Consider the following 17,570-nt stretch of genomic DNA (forward strand, 5'->3'; position numbering starts at 1 on the left):
TTACAGCATTTGAAATCTTGAACTCCCACATACCCAAGATGGGACTAGACTCAAAGTGTTCTTTCCTGGTTCCAGCTCAAGGCAACAGGACCAGACAGAAAGCACTGCAGGGGAGGTAGGAATTGAGATCCCAAACGAACAGGGGGGAGGGGGGGAAAAAAAAAAAAAAAAAAAAAGAGCAACTTGAAAGAGATGTCAGCAACATCAAATCACTGTGTTTTAGCCTCTCCCCCACACAGCAATACCACTGTTGCTCACCTACGTTGACAGAAGAGCATCAACTCCTACTTTGTGCCTGCGGGCAGCAAACGTGTCTGCTGGTAGCCTGCGAGCAAGGTGAATTCCTGGCTCATTTCAAGCTGCTAAAACAAAGAGAAGCTACTTAAATAATGCATGGCTTGTGACAACCAGTAAAATGAAAAGCTAAAAATTCAGTCCTTAAAAAACGTAAAAAAAAAAAAAAAAAGCACAACAGAAGGGAAATAAACCAGCCTGACTTACTGTCAAGCATTTCACTGAAACATTTCAAAGGGTTCACGATTTGCTGGGGGCTGCTCCTTGTTAAGAGTCACTGAGCAGAAGCAGGGAGAGTTTAACAGTGGTTTATCATGTTAAGTGGCATCATCCCAAGCAAAAATTAGAAATCCCCTGATCACAAGCCCAACAAGAACCGCTGGGCACAAACGAGTCCTGTTTGTTATTCCAAGGCAGCTACGGCCACGGTATCGCATTTCCCAAAGGGACAGAGCCAGAGGTTAACATGGGGCTGCACCAGGGCTCCTGCCAGAAGGTTTGCTCAGTTCTGAGCTCAGTTCTAAGCAGAAAAAGATCTGGTCCCAGCCCAAAAGCTTGGCCTCTGAAAGCAAGAGTGTGGGCAGTAGCTCACAGGCAAGATCACCTGGTTTCCAGGAGCACAACCTGCTACAGATGTCACCCAAAAGCTCCTCTTAGGAGCACAGATGAGGGGTAGACTTAGGGATATCCATGCAGCTCTGTCACCAATTTTTGGACCTGTAGCATCTGCTAAAGGAGAACAACATGCCAGAATATCATTTAATAACAGAATTGGCTGGTGAGTTATAAAACAATCCCAAAGTGTCTCCCACATTAGCATCCAGCTTGGTTTACCAAATGATTTTAAACACATACACTCTCTGAGAAGAAGACAGGATCCTGAGATCTGAGAAAAATCAAGGAACAGAAGCTGAGAAGAACAATAAAAAGAGCCAGGTAATACAGTTCTACTGTAGAAAGCCAGAGAACTGATGTTATCACACCAAAACATAAGACAAGATAACATAAGAAGAGTTCTGTGGCAAGTGAATCCAACCTGAATGTTCACCTCCCCACACAGATAAGCTGGTCAACACACACAGCTCAGAAAGCATCCCAGAGAGCAGCCACTATTCCTGCAGCCACAGCAGTACCATAACTGGCTCCAGCAGCAGTGCTCCAGGGATGGACATCATGAAGAAGGACAAGAGGGATGAAGTCATCAAGCTTCTCTGGAAGCAACCATAGATTCTAGTACCTTATTCCTCACCCTTTCTTACCTAGGAAGAAAAGCACTGAAGGAAGCAATGTTCTTTCCACCCAGGCTCACCACCAGTCACTGCAGAGTCAGCAGCAGATACTCAGATCACATCAGGAGACCCTGATGTGAGAGGGTCTGTGGATTAACAGGGGATGAGCCACATCTATGTGTCACTGCTCCAGACTAATGAGAATTGCTTACTCAGGAGCAATCAAGAGAGCAGATATTTAGAGATTACTTGGCTTCAAATCCCCAGATTTTTCCCTATTTTGTAACTCCACTCAGGACTTATAGGAAATATCCTGGCTGCCTGTACATCACAAGACTTCACATCAACCTTATCTGCAGTTCATCATTCCATTAAGGTCACAGTATCACTTAATAATAATTTTTAAGTACCCAATTGCCATTTTTATTGCATCTAAACCACAAAGTACAAGAGGAAAGCAATCTGCCCAGTTTTACCTAATTCACCTGACAGCGGGCCACATACATTGACACCAGTTTTCCTCCCCAAACCTGCAAAATATTTGCATTTTCCTGGCAAAATCTCTTCTCTGTGAGCTCCCCTCTAAAATGTACAATGTCTTGAAACAGCTGCATTCGTTTTCCACAACTGGGCAACTCAACTGAAAGTTTCAGATTCCTCTGAGCTATTCCCTGGTGACTGGCATCAAGGTCAGCAGCTGGACACTTGAGTGCCTTCCCACGACCCCTGTCAGTCCTGCCAAAAGAAGGGCTCTGTGTCATCACATCTCCCTGACCAGCATGAGACTCCTCATTTTGATACATGCAAAAAACCCACTCTCTGAACAAGAGGTGGGGAGCTCTGGATCAGTCATTTTCCTCTGCTATCAAACTGAGTCCTGAAAAAAGTTGAATTTACAAAGTCTGGTTGGAAAGGAGAGTTAATGCCATCGCATTGAGCAGCTCATTTTATGTGCAAAGTGAAAATTCAAGGCTCTGAGAGAGGAAGAGGCATCCCTGCAGTTAGTTCCTGTAAAGGGCAGTACTCTGCCTGCCTCAGACTTCTGGCTTGTGCAAGATCATCCAGTATAATCCCCTAAATCCAAAACCTCCCTCCCACATCACAAACACAGGTGCCAGCTTGGCATTTCATGTTCAAGCAACAATTCAGGCACCAGCAGCTCAGCCCTTGGCTACAGCACATACACACAAACCCAGCCTCGCTGGGCTCACAGAGCCTCTCTCCCAAACCATCATTTTAAAGAACTGATTTATTCTGATTTTGTGGTATAAGGGTGGGGATGAATGCCAGAGCACGTGAAGCCACGTGACCTGCAGCTCTGTCGCTTCCAGAGCAAGTTTTACTTCCAGTTTTCTTTCCCTGAATTCACGTGTCCTTTGAACAGACACCACCTGACTCAGACACCACGTAGAGCTCCAGGAGCTGCATGTACCTGTCACAGCTCCACACAGCATTAACTGCAGCTGCCTTCCCTTCCCCACAGCATTAACTGCAGCTGCCTTCCCTTCCCCACAAACCCAGGGGCCACGTGGAAAAGAACAGGAGAAATGCCCTATGTGCCCCAGGGTACACACCAGAGTGCTCCTCTGTTACTTGTACTTTACAGAGCTCTCCATGAAAAAGTATTCCTCTCCAAAGCATTTCCTCTCCAAACCCTCAGTAGTTTTTCTTCCTTTTTTTTCTTTTCTTTAAGGGATCCTGAACCTCACTTTAAAAGGCTTAACGGAACAAATAAGTCCAAGTGCAACCTTTTAAGTAGTTATTTAACAAGTTGGATGCACATCTTCAGGAACCTTCAGGTTACCATCTCAGCACTGCTTTTCACTGGAGAGGAAGCAGAAATAAGGGATTTAAGGCTACTGGGACAGGCTGTGGCATTGACATTCACACAGAGCCTGCTCTGCTCACAGCCCTGTTTGCAGGGGCACTGGGAGCAGGGAGAGACAGGCTGCACACAAACAGCAAACTGCTATGAAAAGCAGCAGCAAGGGACTAACTAGACCAAAGCCAAGAGGGTTGGAAAGCACAGAGTCAGGTTTAGTTCCAGTACCAGCCAGAGGACTTTAAAATCACAAAGGATTGATAATCTGTGATGGCATCCTGGATGCTGAGAGGCTGCCCAGACCAACTTTGGAAACCATCTTAACTGCACTTGGGAAGTTGTGCTCCAGAAAAGAAAAAAAAAAGAAAGGTATAACAAACCACCAGGAACAAATGTAGAAAGAAAGGTGCAGGTCACACTTAAAATAAAAATACAAAAATATCCCCTATCACAAGAAACTTTGCTTTCAAGCATAGCACACCTCACCTCATTCACAAAGCTGCTGACAACACAAAAGGTGAGACTTGACCTTGAGGTGGCACAGGAGGGAAAAAACCCAACTGACTGCAGCAGCCCACCTTAGCTGAAAGGAAGGTGTCTGTGTCAATCTGCACAGTGCTTTTAGAAGTATTGACTTCAAAGCTTGCCACTGACCATTCCAGGTGTCAAACATCCCAGAGAGAGGGACTTCCAGAAAGAATGACCTCACAGGTCACATACTCTGGTTATTACAGCCATGCCCTTTTTTTAGAGCCATGTTAAGCATCTGCACTTGCCATAATTCCAAAGGTCAGTGGCCAGAAGCTGTGGCTTCACGTTCAGAAGGGTTCCACTGCAAAGCCTACTTAAGGTGGTCACATTCCCACACCACAGCTTGTCTCCTCCTCTCACACAGTCCCTCCAGGCATTTCTTAGAGCTTTGAAAGCAAATGCCCTGGAAAATATTTTTGTAGGATTCAGATCAGATACCTTCTCTCCTCACATATCCACCATGGTGAAAGTGGGAGAACAGAAAATAAACTGAAGGCAGGGAGATCTTAAACTGCGGCCACAGCCAATACCTGACTAACACTCAAACAACACATGCTCCTAGTCCAAGGTCAGGCACTGCCTCTGAAAGATGCTTTTACACAATAAATTGATAGGTTTAAATATGTACAAGAGCCAGTTTAGAGCCACACTGGGCCAACAGGCCAAGTTCACTCCACAGTGAAACAAGGGTTAAACAGCCTAATGTACTGAGAGTAAAATACCAGTAGAAACCTTGTAAGGCAGGTGCAGCACCTGGGCAGCAAGGCCACACTCTGCACCAATTTCTGCTGGAAAGGGTAAAAAATGAGCTGCCTGTTGCACCCAACAACTGCAGCCACAGAAGAACTGCTACTATGTCCTTGCTGCTCCAGCACCTCAGATAACCAGGTGTCAAAAGATTTTCAAGCTGGCTGGTAACAGCTTTTGTAAAACCAGGTTTAGTTTTGTTTGCAACCACGTGTAGCCTTGTGGCCAATTCCACCCCAGCAAGCTCTCAGCAGTGAAAACCCAGGGCAGCCTTCCAGGCTCACCACATCACTGTGGTGCCACTGTGGGGTTTAGGCAGAGTAGGCTGAAAGAGCAGAAAAGCAAAGAGGTTGTACTTGAGGCAAGTGCCACTATATCAGAACTGAGAACAGTGAAATTAGATTGTGGCCGGATTTAGAGATGCTCCACCTCCAGCATGAGTCTCTTCTGAGGCCAATAAAGTTCATGAATGAGTGAATTATCAGCTAAAAAGCAAGGGAAGAAGAACTGCACGTGAACTCTCCAGGTCCACAGTCACACAGATTCACAAGGCTGCAAGGTACCCACTGATATCATCTCAAGGCAAACAAACATTTTGCATACACAAGACACAAAAACCATCACAGGCCACAGCCAAGGGGTTGCCCAGGCTGCAGTCAGAACTTTCACCAAGGACACACAGCTTGCAGGCAGCGAGTCCTGTGCACTCAAGTGTCCAATACTGGGTTGAGCCTTCACGCAGCAGAACAGAAATTCTTTCCTGGGTGTTGCAATATCAGAAAGATTATTTAACCACCTGGAATGGAAGGTGAGTAAAAACAGCCATGAAGTGCTAAATAAACACAAGCCCATTCAGCTGAGGAGCACCCTCCAGACACTGTTCAAGGAAAAGGTGTGTTCCAGCTGCTACAAGCTGGTCTGTGCTAGTCCTGGCAGATCCAAGGGTACCTCCCAGTAGATACACAATGAAGCCTTCTCCACTACAATAGGATTCTGGTTTAACAACCCACAGAGAGGACATGAACTATTTACAATAACCAAGTTACTGCTCACGGGTCTTGCTCATCTGTAGCTGGAAATCCCAGCAGCAGGGGAGGGATGAAACGCCCTGTGCTGCTGGTTTCCTGAAAGGGAGAGAAAGCTGCTTTTTCTGCCTCCCCATTATGCTGCTGCTGTCATCTCCCTCAAATTGCATTACAGCACATGATGGCGGAGCAGGGAGAGGAGGAAAGCCCTCAGCAGCACTGTGGCTGTGCTGCAGGCAGCTGTCAGCACTGCTGCCCCTTCCCTCTGCCAGCCCAACGTGTTTGGCCAACAGCAGCTTGTACTTGCCAGGGGTACCTGGGCCAGTGCTCCTTCCATGACTGGCCTTCAGGTAAAAATCGATGTGCACGAAGCATTAGGGAGAGTTTTCCCTCTCCCCCTCTATCAAATATAAAAACACATGCTGTCTTTGGGATGGGGTTTGGAAGTAGAGATGTAAATCTGTTCCTAACTCCAGTTTTGCAAATGCTGCAACAAACGAACCTCTGCCTTCCTTCCTCCAAGGAACAGCAGGAGCAGTGCCCACAGCTCGGTAAAAGCGCGTCAGTCTGGATAAAGCAGCACAGGAGCCTTGGGCGAGGAGTGCTTCAGACAAAACATATTACTAGAGGCCGTTTTCCATCCTTACATTCCCCATACAAAGATTCCAGCTAGTGTGAATCCCGATCACCTTGTACTGCAGAGCAGTATCACGTGATGACTCTACAGATCCTGTCCAAATGTTTCTCTGAATAATGCAAACAGTAGCTTGGCCTCCTTACAGGGGGAGCAGGCTGAGGGTGAGCAACACCACCAAAGCCAACTGAAAACATTTCAGGTCACCCTGACACCCACACACACTCCCAGTTTTATTTCAGCTCAACAACTTTGTTTCTCTTTACAAGTGCCAACCACACCCTCCAAAACTCACCTTGGGAGCAGCCGGGCACCATCAGCACCAGCACAGGAGTGGGGCTCCCCAAAGCCAGCAAGGAAGCCACACTTAATTTAAATTCCCCCTGACCTGGATCAGGAACACTGGGAGGTGACACCACGACTCGGGGCAGCAGCTGCCCCGCGTTGAAATCTTTCCCCAAAGCCCAATGCTTTTTCCACTTAATCAGGCACTGACAGTTCCCCTCATGAACACAGGGAGGGAACCACAGCGGGGTTGGTAATTAGGAGAGAGGTGTCATTCAGAAGGAATATCATTTCCTGTCCTCGGGAATTAAACTTTCTCAAGGATTGTTACAAACTTTAAACCACCGCAAGCTCTTTAGCACTGAGCCAGAAGAAAAACATCACTCCCAACATATTCCAAAATAAACCTGAAATTCTGTAAAAGTGACATGAAGGCTGCTGAGCACGAGATTGTCCCAGCTCAGTGAAACATTCCTTATTATCTCACATCTCAGTGCTTTGGCAAGGGTAACTTATTCAAGCCACCAGGATGCTGCTAAGTGGCTTTTCCCCCCCTCTTTTCCTGTTTTCTCTGCCTACTCCTCCCCCATTTCCCAGACTTCCCCATTCCAGTAACCTGCTTAAAAACAAAACTACTCCAGACTAATGTTGGTCAGGACATTATTCAGCCCCACTTCACACACAGGAACTCCCAGGCAGTACACAAATAAGGTTATCTCCTGTGCTTCTACTGGGAGATAGCTGGAGTCTGCAGGCAGATGTGTTTCACATCTTCCACCGCTCACTGTATTTAAAAAGGCACCTATCCCACTGGGATGGATCCTAGCAAAAATAATCTCAGTTACATGGAGTAGCTTGAAAAGCCCACCCATCTACCAACAGCAATAAAACACACCATTGTTTCAGTGCACACACAGACCTCTGAGACTATTATTGCCTCGCCTTTAAGTAGTTACAGTGATGCCTGAATTCAATAATGTAAATGGAGGCTTAAAATATCTCCACACCAAATCCGTCTGTAAAAATCCCCAAAATTCCAGCGACAGGAATTAGCGGCGCAGTTCTGACTGTCCCAGAAAGAATGCAGCCAGTGGCAAGCCCCAACACCCAGCGCCGTGACACAGTAAACCACTCACAATAAAAAGATATAAATAAAAATAAGACACCCATTCCGAGCTAATGAATGGGAGCTTCTTCCAGCAGGCACTAAACAACACCCGAAGGGCTCCGCATCTCTCGCACTTGGGTCTGTGCTGCTCCCGGTTGTTAATCAGCTCCTGGCCCCTGGGATGTGCTTCCTGTCTCTCTCCAGCTGTGCTGGAGTCCCCGGAATTGCGTGCTCGCTCCACCTATTTTTGCCACAGGACTTTTTGGTGATTTGTGTCCAATTTCAGAGCACAAGTCACACTGCCAGCGATCCTCGCAGCTCCCGGCGGCAGGAACGCCCACTGCATTCTCAGGCAGACAAAGCACTGCTCTACCCAGGAATTTGGACTTCTGAGGCAGCTCCTGAAACTCCAACCCTGGAACAGGCTGCCAGCACCCCACTGGAAACCAGAATGTACCTTATCACCCGTAACACCTGCCCCAACTGCTCTTCCAGGGCCTGCTGTTTGCACCCTGGCTGCCCAGCTGCAGCCAGGCCAACAGGAAAACATCCCAGGAAGGGAGAAAAAGAGATGGAAGAAGGCCTGTTACCAAAATGCAGCACCACCAAGCAGGCTGAATGTCTACAGATCTTCAGGAAATGCGTCTGAGTCCCTTCCCAAGTCTTGGTATTCCAGGCACAAACTCCTGTCAAGATGATTGTTTATTAACATCGAGTCACACCAGCAGACACCCAGCACATGAAATCTATTAACATGTTTACAATTGCAGAAGGCCTGATGTGAGGCAGTGGAATTTTTGCACAGCATTCACCCTAGAAAATAAAAGATGATATTAAAGCTGTAAATCCCACAGTCCTGGGATTAAAAGCTGTCCCTGCAATCCTGCAAGTCCTAAAGAAAATGGGTTCCACCACAAGGTTTGAGCTGCATATTCCCATGTACCTGTCCAGGGACGTACCACAGCCTGCTTGAGATTTGGGTCTGCAGAATGATGGGTCTCAAACATCCCCCCCTTGCTTTCCAAACAGGTTGCTGGAGGAAAAACCCTTATGTCCCTCTTTGGAAGCAGGAGAGGCCACCTTAACTCAGAATGCAAAGGCCAGTCTAAATGCCTAATAGGGGACACCTGCCTTCTCTTCCACTGCTATTGCTGGAAACCTGTGACAGCTCCAAAGTGCCTCAGGTGAGAGAGAAGAAATTGTAAGAAAGAACCAACCACCACAGAGACAGAATAGAGAAACAGGGATCTGCTCACAGGTGCCTGTGCCCCTCAGACACCAAGGCAACGACTGACTGCCTTTAGAACTGCTGCCCAAAGCAAAGCAGGAGCCTGCTGTTCCATAGGGCAGGAAGGGAGATGGGAAAGAAACACAACAAAGAAAGCTGTGAAAAGCACATGGACAATAAGCTGAAGTCCCTCAGCATCACACCTTGAAAACAGAAATAAAAGTGCACAGCAACACCAGCTTTTCTCTTTCAAAGTACCAGAGGTCTCAGACCGTGACCAAACCATAACACCAGGTAAGAAAATGACCCTTGCTCCAGGAGCTGTAAGAAAAGAACAAAACAACGAACACTGAACTTATTTGCATGAAAACTACCACTCTAAGTATCTTTCAGTAAGACCTTAACATAAAGTACAGGATGACTCTCAAAGACAACACTCTGGGTCATAAAGCACAGGTGAGATGAAAAGAAAAACCTGTGGGCTGGACCCACAGGTGCAATCAGCCCTTATCCACCCAGGCCTCCAGCCAGCACAGCTGCAAAGCCAAGGATCCATGAGATGAGGGCAACTCTTAAATGGTTTTAAAGAGTTGCCTTTTTGCCCACCCCAAGGTGCCGTGTGGGCACTGCCCGGGGAGCTCGGGCTCCTCTCTTCGCACACACACTGTAGTTCACCACAGCTCTTCAGCCTCGGGTGGGATCCCGACCTGCCTCCATCTGTCTGGGGGGCAAGGTCAGCTCCAGAGGCAGAAAAACTCACTGGACACGTCCCCCACATAAAGGCAGAGCGTGTTAAAACTTCCAGGCTTTGCTCTCTCTCCACCGAGCCGAGCTGGCACTCAGATAAACGGAGGGAAAGAGGAGGAGGAAGAGGAGTATCTCTTACACAGATCCCTCAGCTCCGGGGACAGCTGTGTTTGGGTTTCCTTCCTGCAGCAGCTCCCACGGCAGATACCTGAAATGTCGAGATGTCCCAAAGGCACCGAGTGGTCCCACACCGAGGGGGGGGGGGGGGGGGGGGGGGGCCGGAGAGAAGAACAATCTTTTATCCTCCTCTCCCCACCAGCTCCGGTTTATCCCCGAATACAAACACCCGGCCCGGGGCACCCGGAGAGCAGCACCTGTACCCGGGTGTCCCTCAGTGCGGGACTCCAGGGCCGGAGGGACCCCGGGGAGGGGGAGAAGGGACCGGCCTTGAGGGGAAGGAGGGGGAAGGGAAAGGACCTGGTCCTGAGGGAAGCTGAGGGGGGACGGAGTGTCCCCGATCCCGAAGGAAAGCGGGAGGGCCTCAGGGGAAGGGGGAGTGGTAACGGACACGGGGACGGACGAACGGACACAGGAGAGCCGGCTCTGAAGGGAAACAGGGGGAGAACAACCTGTCCCTGAAGGGAAGAGAGGGGAAGGACCCGGCCCTGAACGGACGGACGGGACGGACACCGAGCCCTCAGGGGTGGGGGGGACACCCTGGGCAGGCCCCGGCCGGGGGTCCGGCGAGGCCCAGGGACGCCCTCTCTGTCGCTCGGTCCGCCCGGCGGTGGCACGGCGGCACTCCCGGGCCCCGCGGGGACGGCGGGGCCCCCCCGGCACTCCCGGGCCCCGCGGGGGTATCGGAACTCCCCCCACACTCACCGGCCCCTCCGGCCCCGCTTCATTTAACCGCCGCTGCCGCCGCTTCCGCCCGGCCCCGAGACACGTGACCGCGGCGCCCCGCACCATAGAGAGGCGCGGAGAGAGCGGCGCCGGGAGACGGGCAGCCCGGGCGGGCCCGGAGCGGCCGACCTACCATAGAGAGGGGGGAGAAGTCCGGCGGAGCTGCGCCACGCCCCCTGCCGGGTGGGAGGTGTGCTCGTGGGGAGGGGGCGGGGCTTGAGGGGAAAGGGGCGGGGCCAGGGCCTGCACGTGTGTCCTGGGGGCGGGGGGACAGGGAGCCCTTGGGGGCTTCGATGGGGGGACAGGGACCTCATATGGGGTTCTGTGCCCGGGGACGGGGGGCGGGAATCCCCTGTGGGGGCTCTGCTGAAAGGGGGACACACGAGTCCTCGACTCAGACTCGCACCCGTCCTCCTCCGCTTGCAAAACATTAATAATTACAGAAAACCCCAACAGAGAAACAGAGACTCATCAGCGCGTTAATGACTCTTTTTCCAGCTCTCGTTAAGGGGGAGATCATAATTTCCTTCTGGAAACTGAGGATTTGGAAAAGTAACAGGGCAAACGATAAGGTAAGAAGGGAAAAAGGTTGAGGCTGGTAATTGATCAGCTGAAGAATGAATGAAACAAAGTGTTCTGCCTGCAGGGGAGGACTTTCATCTGGGCAGTCCGTAGAGATCAGTTAAATCAGTTGCATTTCCATGCTTTATCCACTCGATTCCCATACATTTAACAAACTTAACAACCCTTAACAAAAAAATCTGCTGGATACCAAGAGTTTAAAGTTGTGAGTTTATTGCATATGTAACAAAAATGAACATGACCTCCTGGGTCCAGCCTACTATACAATCACTGTTTATTCCAGCTGGTTCCATAACCACATTAAATAGAACTAGTATTTCTTTAAATACTTTGATTTAGACATAAAATGAAACATTAGTGTACAACTTTCACAAAATAAATCTGCAATAAAAACAGTGGGAAGAATAACAAGGATAGCAGCAATACTTAAAACATGACATTACAAAATAATAATAAATTAAAAAAATACATTATAAAGTGGTTGAGGAACAACAACAACAACAAAAAAAAAAATTAACAAATTAAAACCAGATCCATACTGTGTTTCTGGGAACTTGCTGTACCACACGGCCCTGAACCTGGGCACTGGCTCCAGAGGGCCCAGTGGCTGGATCAGTAATTTACGGAATCTGCTGGATTGTAGAACCACCTCGACTCGAAGCGAGGACAAGCTGCTGAGCGAGCGCCGGTCGCACCGTCTGGAGCCTGGAGCAGCCTTTGTGGAGCAGGGTCTCCTCTGACGTAATGCCCAAGTGAACACTCACACCCATCCAACAGTCTCGTTTCTTCCCGGTTGGAAACACGAGCAGAGTGGTGGTTTTCCTACATCCCTGAGCGTAGAGTAAAGGCTGAGGAGCAGGATCAGGGCACGGCAGGGCGGTGCCGACGGACCAGCTGCTGGGTTTGCCGTGAGGACAGGAACGACAGACACGCTGTACCTTGTATTCCCTTCGGGTCAGATCCAAGAGTATCCGCGCACAAGGTGGGACGTGGAATGACAAAATGGACACCGGACTCGATGTTATTCTTTGGGCAAGTTTGAGAAGTTAACAACCAGTTCAAGTGCTGGCAGACCGAGTGGGAATGGACACACCAATTCAGACAGCTGAGGTTATCCGAGACCTCCGGGAGCCACTGGCTCAAGCCACACAAACTCCTGTTTGCACTCCATCCTTCCCTGGCCTCGGAACTGGCCACAGGAAGAACAAGCCATGGCTCCAAACCCTCTCTGCCTCGCTTCTTGCTGCTCCTCCATCCACCCAACCAGCTTTAAGGCCTGCCTCAAACGCACGTACAGAACAAGACAGAAAATGTCTTCGTCGTCACTGAAGTGGCACGAAATTGCAAAGACAACACGATGGGAGAGGTGGTGAAGCTGTTGGAAAGAGAACTGAAATAATTAAGAAGACAGTGCCCCATTCTCGTCACCGTCGGCACGGAGGAGGTACCTTGACAAGGGCTTTAAAATACAGCAAAAAACAGACGGACTTCTCGGAACAACAATCCTTGCCTAATCTTATTTTGTGCATTCAATAAAACACTGACCTAGCAAAGACATTAGGAACTATCATATGCCAACTGTGTCGTTGACATAAAGCTACTTGACCTACAGATCTCCAAATCAAGGACTTTTCCCTTCACCTTGCTTGGTTTGCACAGAGCCACTTGTGCTGCAGGTAGAGCTTGTGTGATAGGATTTTTGTTAGGGCTGGCCTTTAGTATCTGGGTTTGGGGTCTTTAAACTCCTTTAGTGAAAAATCCACATGAGACTGCATGCAAAGCTTTTGGGCAATAATCCATTTTGCATTTTTCCTATCTGACTGGTTTATTGCACATTCAAATGTACTGAAAGGATTAAATACACTCTATGAACAGGTCTGACTTTGAAGCCATTTGGAAAAGCCCGGGCTGTGGGGACTCTGCTGCTCAACCCGAGACCACACAGGTGCTCTCTGCCACAGCTGCATTTCCTCTCTTCTCTGCAAGAATTGTGTGGTTTCATTTACGTCCCAACAACCAGAACTGCAGAAACTGGTCCCCAAGTGCCAAAAGATCCCTACAGAACATGGGTCTGAACAGGCCTCTCCTGTAGAGTCTTGCAGGATGAGCATCTTCAGCCACACCCTGCACATCTCACTATATGGTACAATTTCAAACCTCCGATGCAACCCTTACTCCCAACAGCAAATCACAAGAATTATGGTCAATGGCAAAAAGAAAACCACAAACAAACAAAACAGAGAAAGATGCCAGGGTTTTGACACGTGTCTACTTTCTGTCCTATCACAGTTTAAAGCTATTATCAAATTCAATTAAAAAAAGACAAAATAGAAGTATTCCAGTAGACGTCTCCTAAGAACGATCTCTTACCCACAGCTGAATTTCAATGCACTATTCCATAAACATAACATCTGTTAAATGTTTCAGTAACGAATCTCTCTAAATATCAGGCTTGCCAAAGAAAAAAAATCCTATACAAGCAAGTCTGCTTGACTTAGGTCTAGACATGTTTGATAGATAACTGGGTCTCTCTGAAGCCATGTTATTTGTTAAAATACTGTCTCATCTTGGTGTGCAAAGCGGAAAAAATGTTAGTGATTCAGGTATTTGATTTGCTTTTGTTTCCCCCGTGTTAGAGAACAAACCTTTTAATATTAGTTTCAGATATTTGAAAAAATAGCCTTATATGGCTCTCTGGAGACATTTTCATCCCTACAGAACTGAAGTCGTAAATTCTTCCAATAGCTTTCCATAACATTTGAAATGTACTCACTATTATAGTTCCCCTTTTACCTCGACCTCCAAATAAACCTTTCCCAAGGCCAAAAAATTTGAAGCAGAAGTTTGCTCTGTTAACTTGGCTTTTAGTGATTTCCATGTGAGTCTTCAGAATTTAAAGTCAGGCAAATGCATCTCGGGTAAAACAGTGGCACAGAAATCACAGCTCTGGGACTGAGAGGATCTTTATCCTCTGTCTCCTCCTCACGAGGCTTCTCTGCAAGCTACTTACATCTGAACAAACTATGGAAAGTAATTCTGCAGGAGGAAATAATTGTTTTCATGTGCAAAACAATTAGATTTCAGCCAGGACAACCAAAAAGAAACCATTCAATACCATTTAAGCTGTCTCAGAGTCCTTCACTTTTCTCAAGGTGAGCCACAGCTTCCACTGGGAGCTTCCTGCTAAGGCAGAACTTGGATTTCTTTACCTTTCAGTTAAGTGTTCATATGGAGGTATTTTCTGCTAGAAGTTTTACTTTTTAAACAGGTGTTTAAAATGTGCAATGCAAATTCTGGTGCCAGTCAGACACTCTGCACCTGCTGGACTCTACAAAGGCTCAAGTTTGATTTAAGACAAACTAACCAGGTGCACCTACCCCGCTGCAAGTTCTCAGCAAATTAAGCTCATTCCTAATTACACTTTGATTCTCCTATTAAAAAACCCCACAGGTCGCTCACCCTATCACAATATGTGTTACAAATCTAGCAGAATATCCTGTGTAACCAAAGCCAAATGCTGAACTTGGCTGCATTTCATTTCGGGGGGGGGGGGATGGAAGAAGAGGGAAGGGGTTATTGTAACAAAGGGGAGAAAACAGAGTTGGGAACCACCAACAAAAGCCCCGACCCCCCACCCCTCATCCACCAGCGGCGGAAGGGAAACAGCCCCATCTCTAAGTTGTCAGAGTTCTGATGCTTCAGACAGCTTAGCAGGAAGTTCACAGCAAGCTTCTTCTAGCTTTTGATTTGGTGGTCCATGAGCTAGCATCTGTTTCCTTTGGTTGCTTTTTCACTCGACAGCAAACCCACATGTCTCTTCCACAGCTGTCAACAGCTTCTCATAAAGCTTCTCATATGACTCATAAGGCGGAATGTCGATCCGGTTAAAGCTGGAGGGGAAATAACAACACACTGGTGAATCTGAAATATTTATTGGGGGGGAAAAAAATGCTGGAGCAGCTACATATAGACAGAACTTGTGAAAACTCAAAGAAAGCCTCAGCCACTTCAGTGGCCAAAGGAGACAAGATGAAAAACAGCTATTTCTGCAGCAGGAATGCACAGCTTAATAGGGAAGCATTTGGGAGGAGGAGGAAGAGGAGGAGGCCGATGCATGAGACTTGCAAATAAAGCAAGACATGAGGCAGGGCTGCTCCCTGCCCTGCCTGCAGACAGTCTGTGGTGCTGCTGAAACCATTTCCTGCCTCTGATGGAGTGAGATTTCCGTGCAAGGGCTCAGGCTGTGCCTATACTGCACCAACAGCACGAGCTCCTGACGTCTGACATCTGACAAGGATGCAGCTTTGTAATAAAGAAATAAACTTACAAATGTCTCACTATCCAGAATAATCAACTCTGGGATAAATGAAAACCACAGGGAGTAGAGAAGACAAATCAAGTTTTAAGAAAAGGAAATTATTTTGCTGACTGCAGAGTACAGATATTTCCAAGCTAACAGAGCACACCTGGAGTCATCCATGTGTATCCCATGGCTAATCCATACCCAGTACAAATAGAGATGACTCTTTTAAATCAAGACAATGGAGAGCAAGCACTGCTGTACAGAGTGTTTCCATCTTACCAAGTGTGGGCTTTTGGAAGGTTGTCTGTGTTTGCATCTATTAAATGGATGGTAAACAGTCTGGGTCCTGCAGCGCCTGTAGAACCTTAGACAGACATTCTAGTTAATGCACTTCAACGAGACATCATTCACACACACAAATTTTGCTGCTTATAAAAAGGCAAAGGAGGAAATTACAGTTCCAGCTGCAAACCCATGTATGTCCTGGGCTAAATCTGCAGAGATATTTGCAGCTGATGAAGGGATGGCAGATGCAATAGGGCTGCTCAAGACAATCCATGTGCAGACTGATAGTTTGGAAAGCTGCTAAATTTGGCATTAACAAAATTGCACCTTCAAAAATGAAAAGACTAAAGTGCAAGAAGGTTTTCCTTGTAAACCACAACTATATATTTTAATTTTGACCATCAATTTACTGTCAGCCAACAAATGGAACGTGAGCAGGAGACCACAACGGCCAAGGGCACTGCCACCTTTTCGATGAGAAAACCTGCGACTTCCAGGAACTTGCTTTAAAGTCCAATGGTTTGTTGCCAAACTAAGAAGGGAGTACAATTCTCACGTGAAAAAGTCGTTCAGTCAGCTCTATATTCATGTGGATGTTTGCATGAAATGATTTTAACATCAGTCCACAGCGCTGGAGGACACTGAGGAGCCAGTATTAACACCAGCCAAAGCACTGCATGGTAACAGAGTTACCAGCTTCCCTCCCACAATGTCCAGCAGCCACAGAGCTGCTGACACATAAATGTAACTCTGCTCTCAGGCTCGGAAGTTTGCAAAGTGCTCGAGTTATCCAGCCTTACTCTGATACTTTACAAGGGGCCCGTAAATACCACACCGCTTTTATCTCTTTCCCCCACCACAGATTAACTCGGCCCCCACATCAGTCACCTTGTAAAGCCTTGAAACCTTGAAGTGGGACACGTGTCGACCCCGTCACGAACTGCAGCAGCCTGGCCCTCCTCTCCTCATCAAAGGTTTCCACCGCCTGCCAGAACCACTTCACAATGTTGCTGTCTGCCATGCAGTGCTTTAGGCGGGTGTTGGACTTCCAGTCGTTCAGGTCTATCTTATCCAGCCCTCCTATGATGAGCTGTTGGAAGATTAGAAAGTGCTTTAACAGAGTCACTGCAGCTATAAAAACACGCATCCAACCACGTCACGTGAAGCCTGGAATTGTTTAGGTGCTTCAAGCAGCTTTTTGGTGCAAGGTAGCACTCCAAGCCAGTATAGGACAGGCAGTAAATCTTTGAGTTTAACTGCAATGAACTACCAGCACTAGAACTTTTCACAAGGAACTAGAGTCAGAGGGCCATGCAAGACCTGCTTTATTAAATCTATGCTACCTGAAAGGTATAGTCTCTCTTTATGAGGGTACAGCACAAATCTGGAAGAAGACAAGCCATCTGCTGCCTGACACAGCATCATTGTCCTGAGGTGCCAACAATAGCTATGACAGAATCCTGCTCAGTTTGTGGGAACATCTGAGCTGCTTTGTTGTTCTACAGCAAACTACAGAAACTTTTCATCTGTTTTCTGCCACCATTTGTGAGAGGCTCTGACACACACCAGACATATCACTTCAATCTCTTTTCCAGATAATGCCAGGTTGCAAAAAAAAAACAAAAAAAAGAAATTTAACCACCGCCCCATCAAGGATAATAAAAGGCACAGAGAAAACTTCATCCCTCAAAACAAAACGTGTCATATTCTAAATTTCCCCAGACTATTCCATACTGAGGATCACATTTCTGAGAGCTGCCATTTAGGAGCAGCCTTGTTGTACCACCAAGGCAGCACCCACTTACACTTGTGCACATTATTAGGACAGTTGTGACTGTTCTGACGTG

At 47.6% G+C, this 17,570-nt stretch overlaps 2 protein-coding genes across 15 annotated transcripts in view; both read right to left on the reverse strand.

The window, feature by feature from the left end:
* Nucleotides 1-10,706, reverse strand: part of RNF216 (ring finger protein 216) — a 78,091-nt gene extending 67,385 nt beyond the window's left edge. The window contains exons 1-5 of one of the 11 annotated variants that reach the window (XM_032703870.1): nt 10,533-10,555; nt 9,790-9,858; nt 1,554-1,669; nt 259-359; nt 5-182 (exon numbers count right to left, since the gene is read on the reverse strand). The gene's annotated coding sequence lies outside the window, so the exon portion shown is untranslated. Of the gene's footprint in view, nt 1-4; nt 183-258; nt 363-1,553; nt 1,670-3,097; nt 3,324-9,789; nt 9,859-10,532; nt 10,611-10,686 lie in introns of those variants that run through there. The other 10 variants (XM_032703872.1, XM_032703866.1, XM_032703867.1 and 7 more) reach the window with 10 other exon arrangements.
* A 625-nt stretch (nt 10,707-11,331) lies between these two features.
* Nucleotides 11,332-17,570, reverse strand: part of SMURF1 (SMAD specific E3 ubiquitin protein ligase 1) — a 45,462-nt gene continuing 39,223 nt past the window's right edge. For 2 of the 4 annotated variants that reach the window (XM_032703630.1, XM_032703632.1), the window contains exons 16-18: nt 16,612-16,813; nt 15,718-15,793; nt 11,332-15,025 (exon numbers count right to left, since the gene is read on the reverse strand). In XM_032703630.1, coding sequence (XP_032559521.1) covers nt 14,926-15,025; nt 15,718-15,793; nt 16,612-16,813 — 378 coding nt within the window. In that variant the 3' untranslated portion in view covers nt 11,332-14,925. Of the gene's footprint in view, nt 15,026-15,717; nt 15,803-16,611; nt 16,814-17,570 lie in introns of all 4 variants that reach the window. The other 2 variants (XM_032703629.1, XM_032703631.1) reach the window with 1 other exon arrangement.

Source organism: Chiroxiphia lanceolata, chromosome 16 (genome assembly GCF_009829145.1).
Source record: "Chiroxiphia lanceolata isolate bChiLan1 chromosome 16, bChiLan1.pri, whole genome shotgun sequence".
In the NCBI taxonomy this organism is placed as follows: Eukaryota; Metazoa; Chordata; class Aves; order Passeriformes; family Pipridae; genus Chiroxiphia; species Chiroxiphia lanceolata.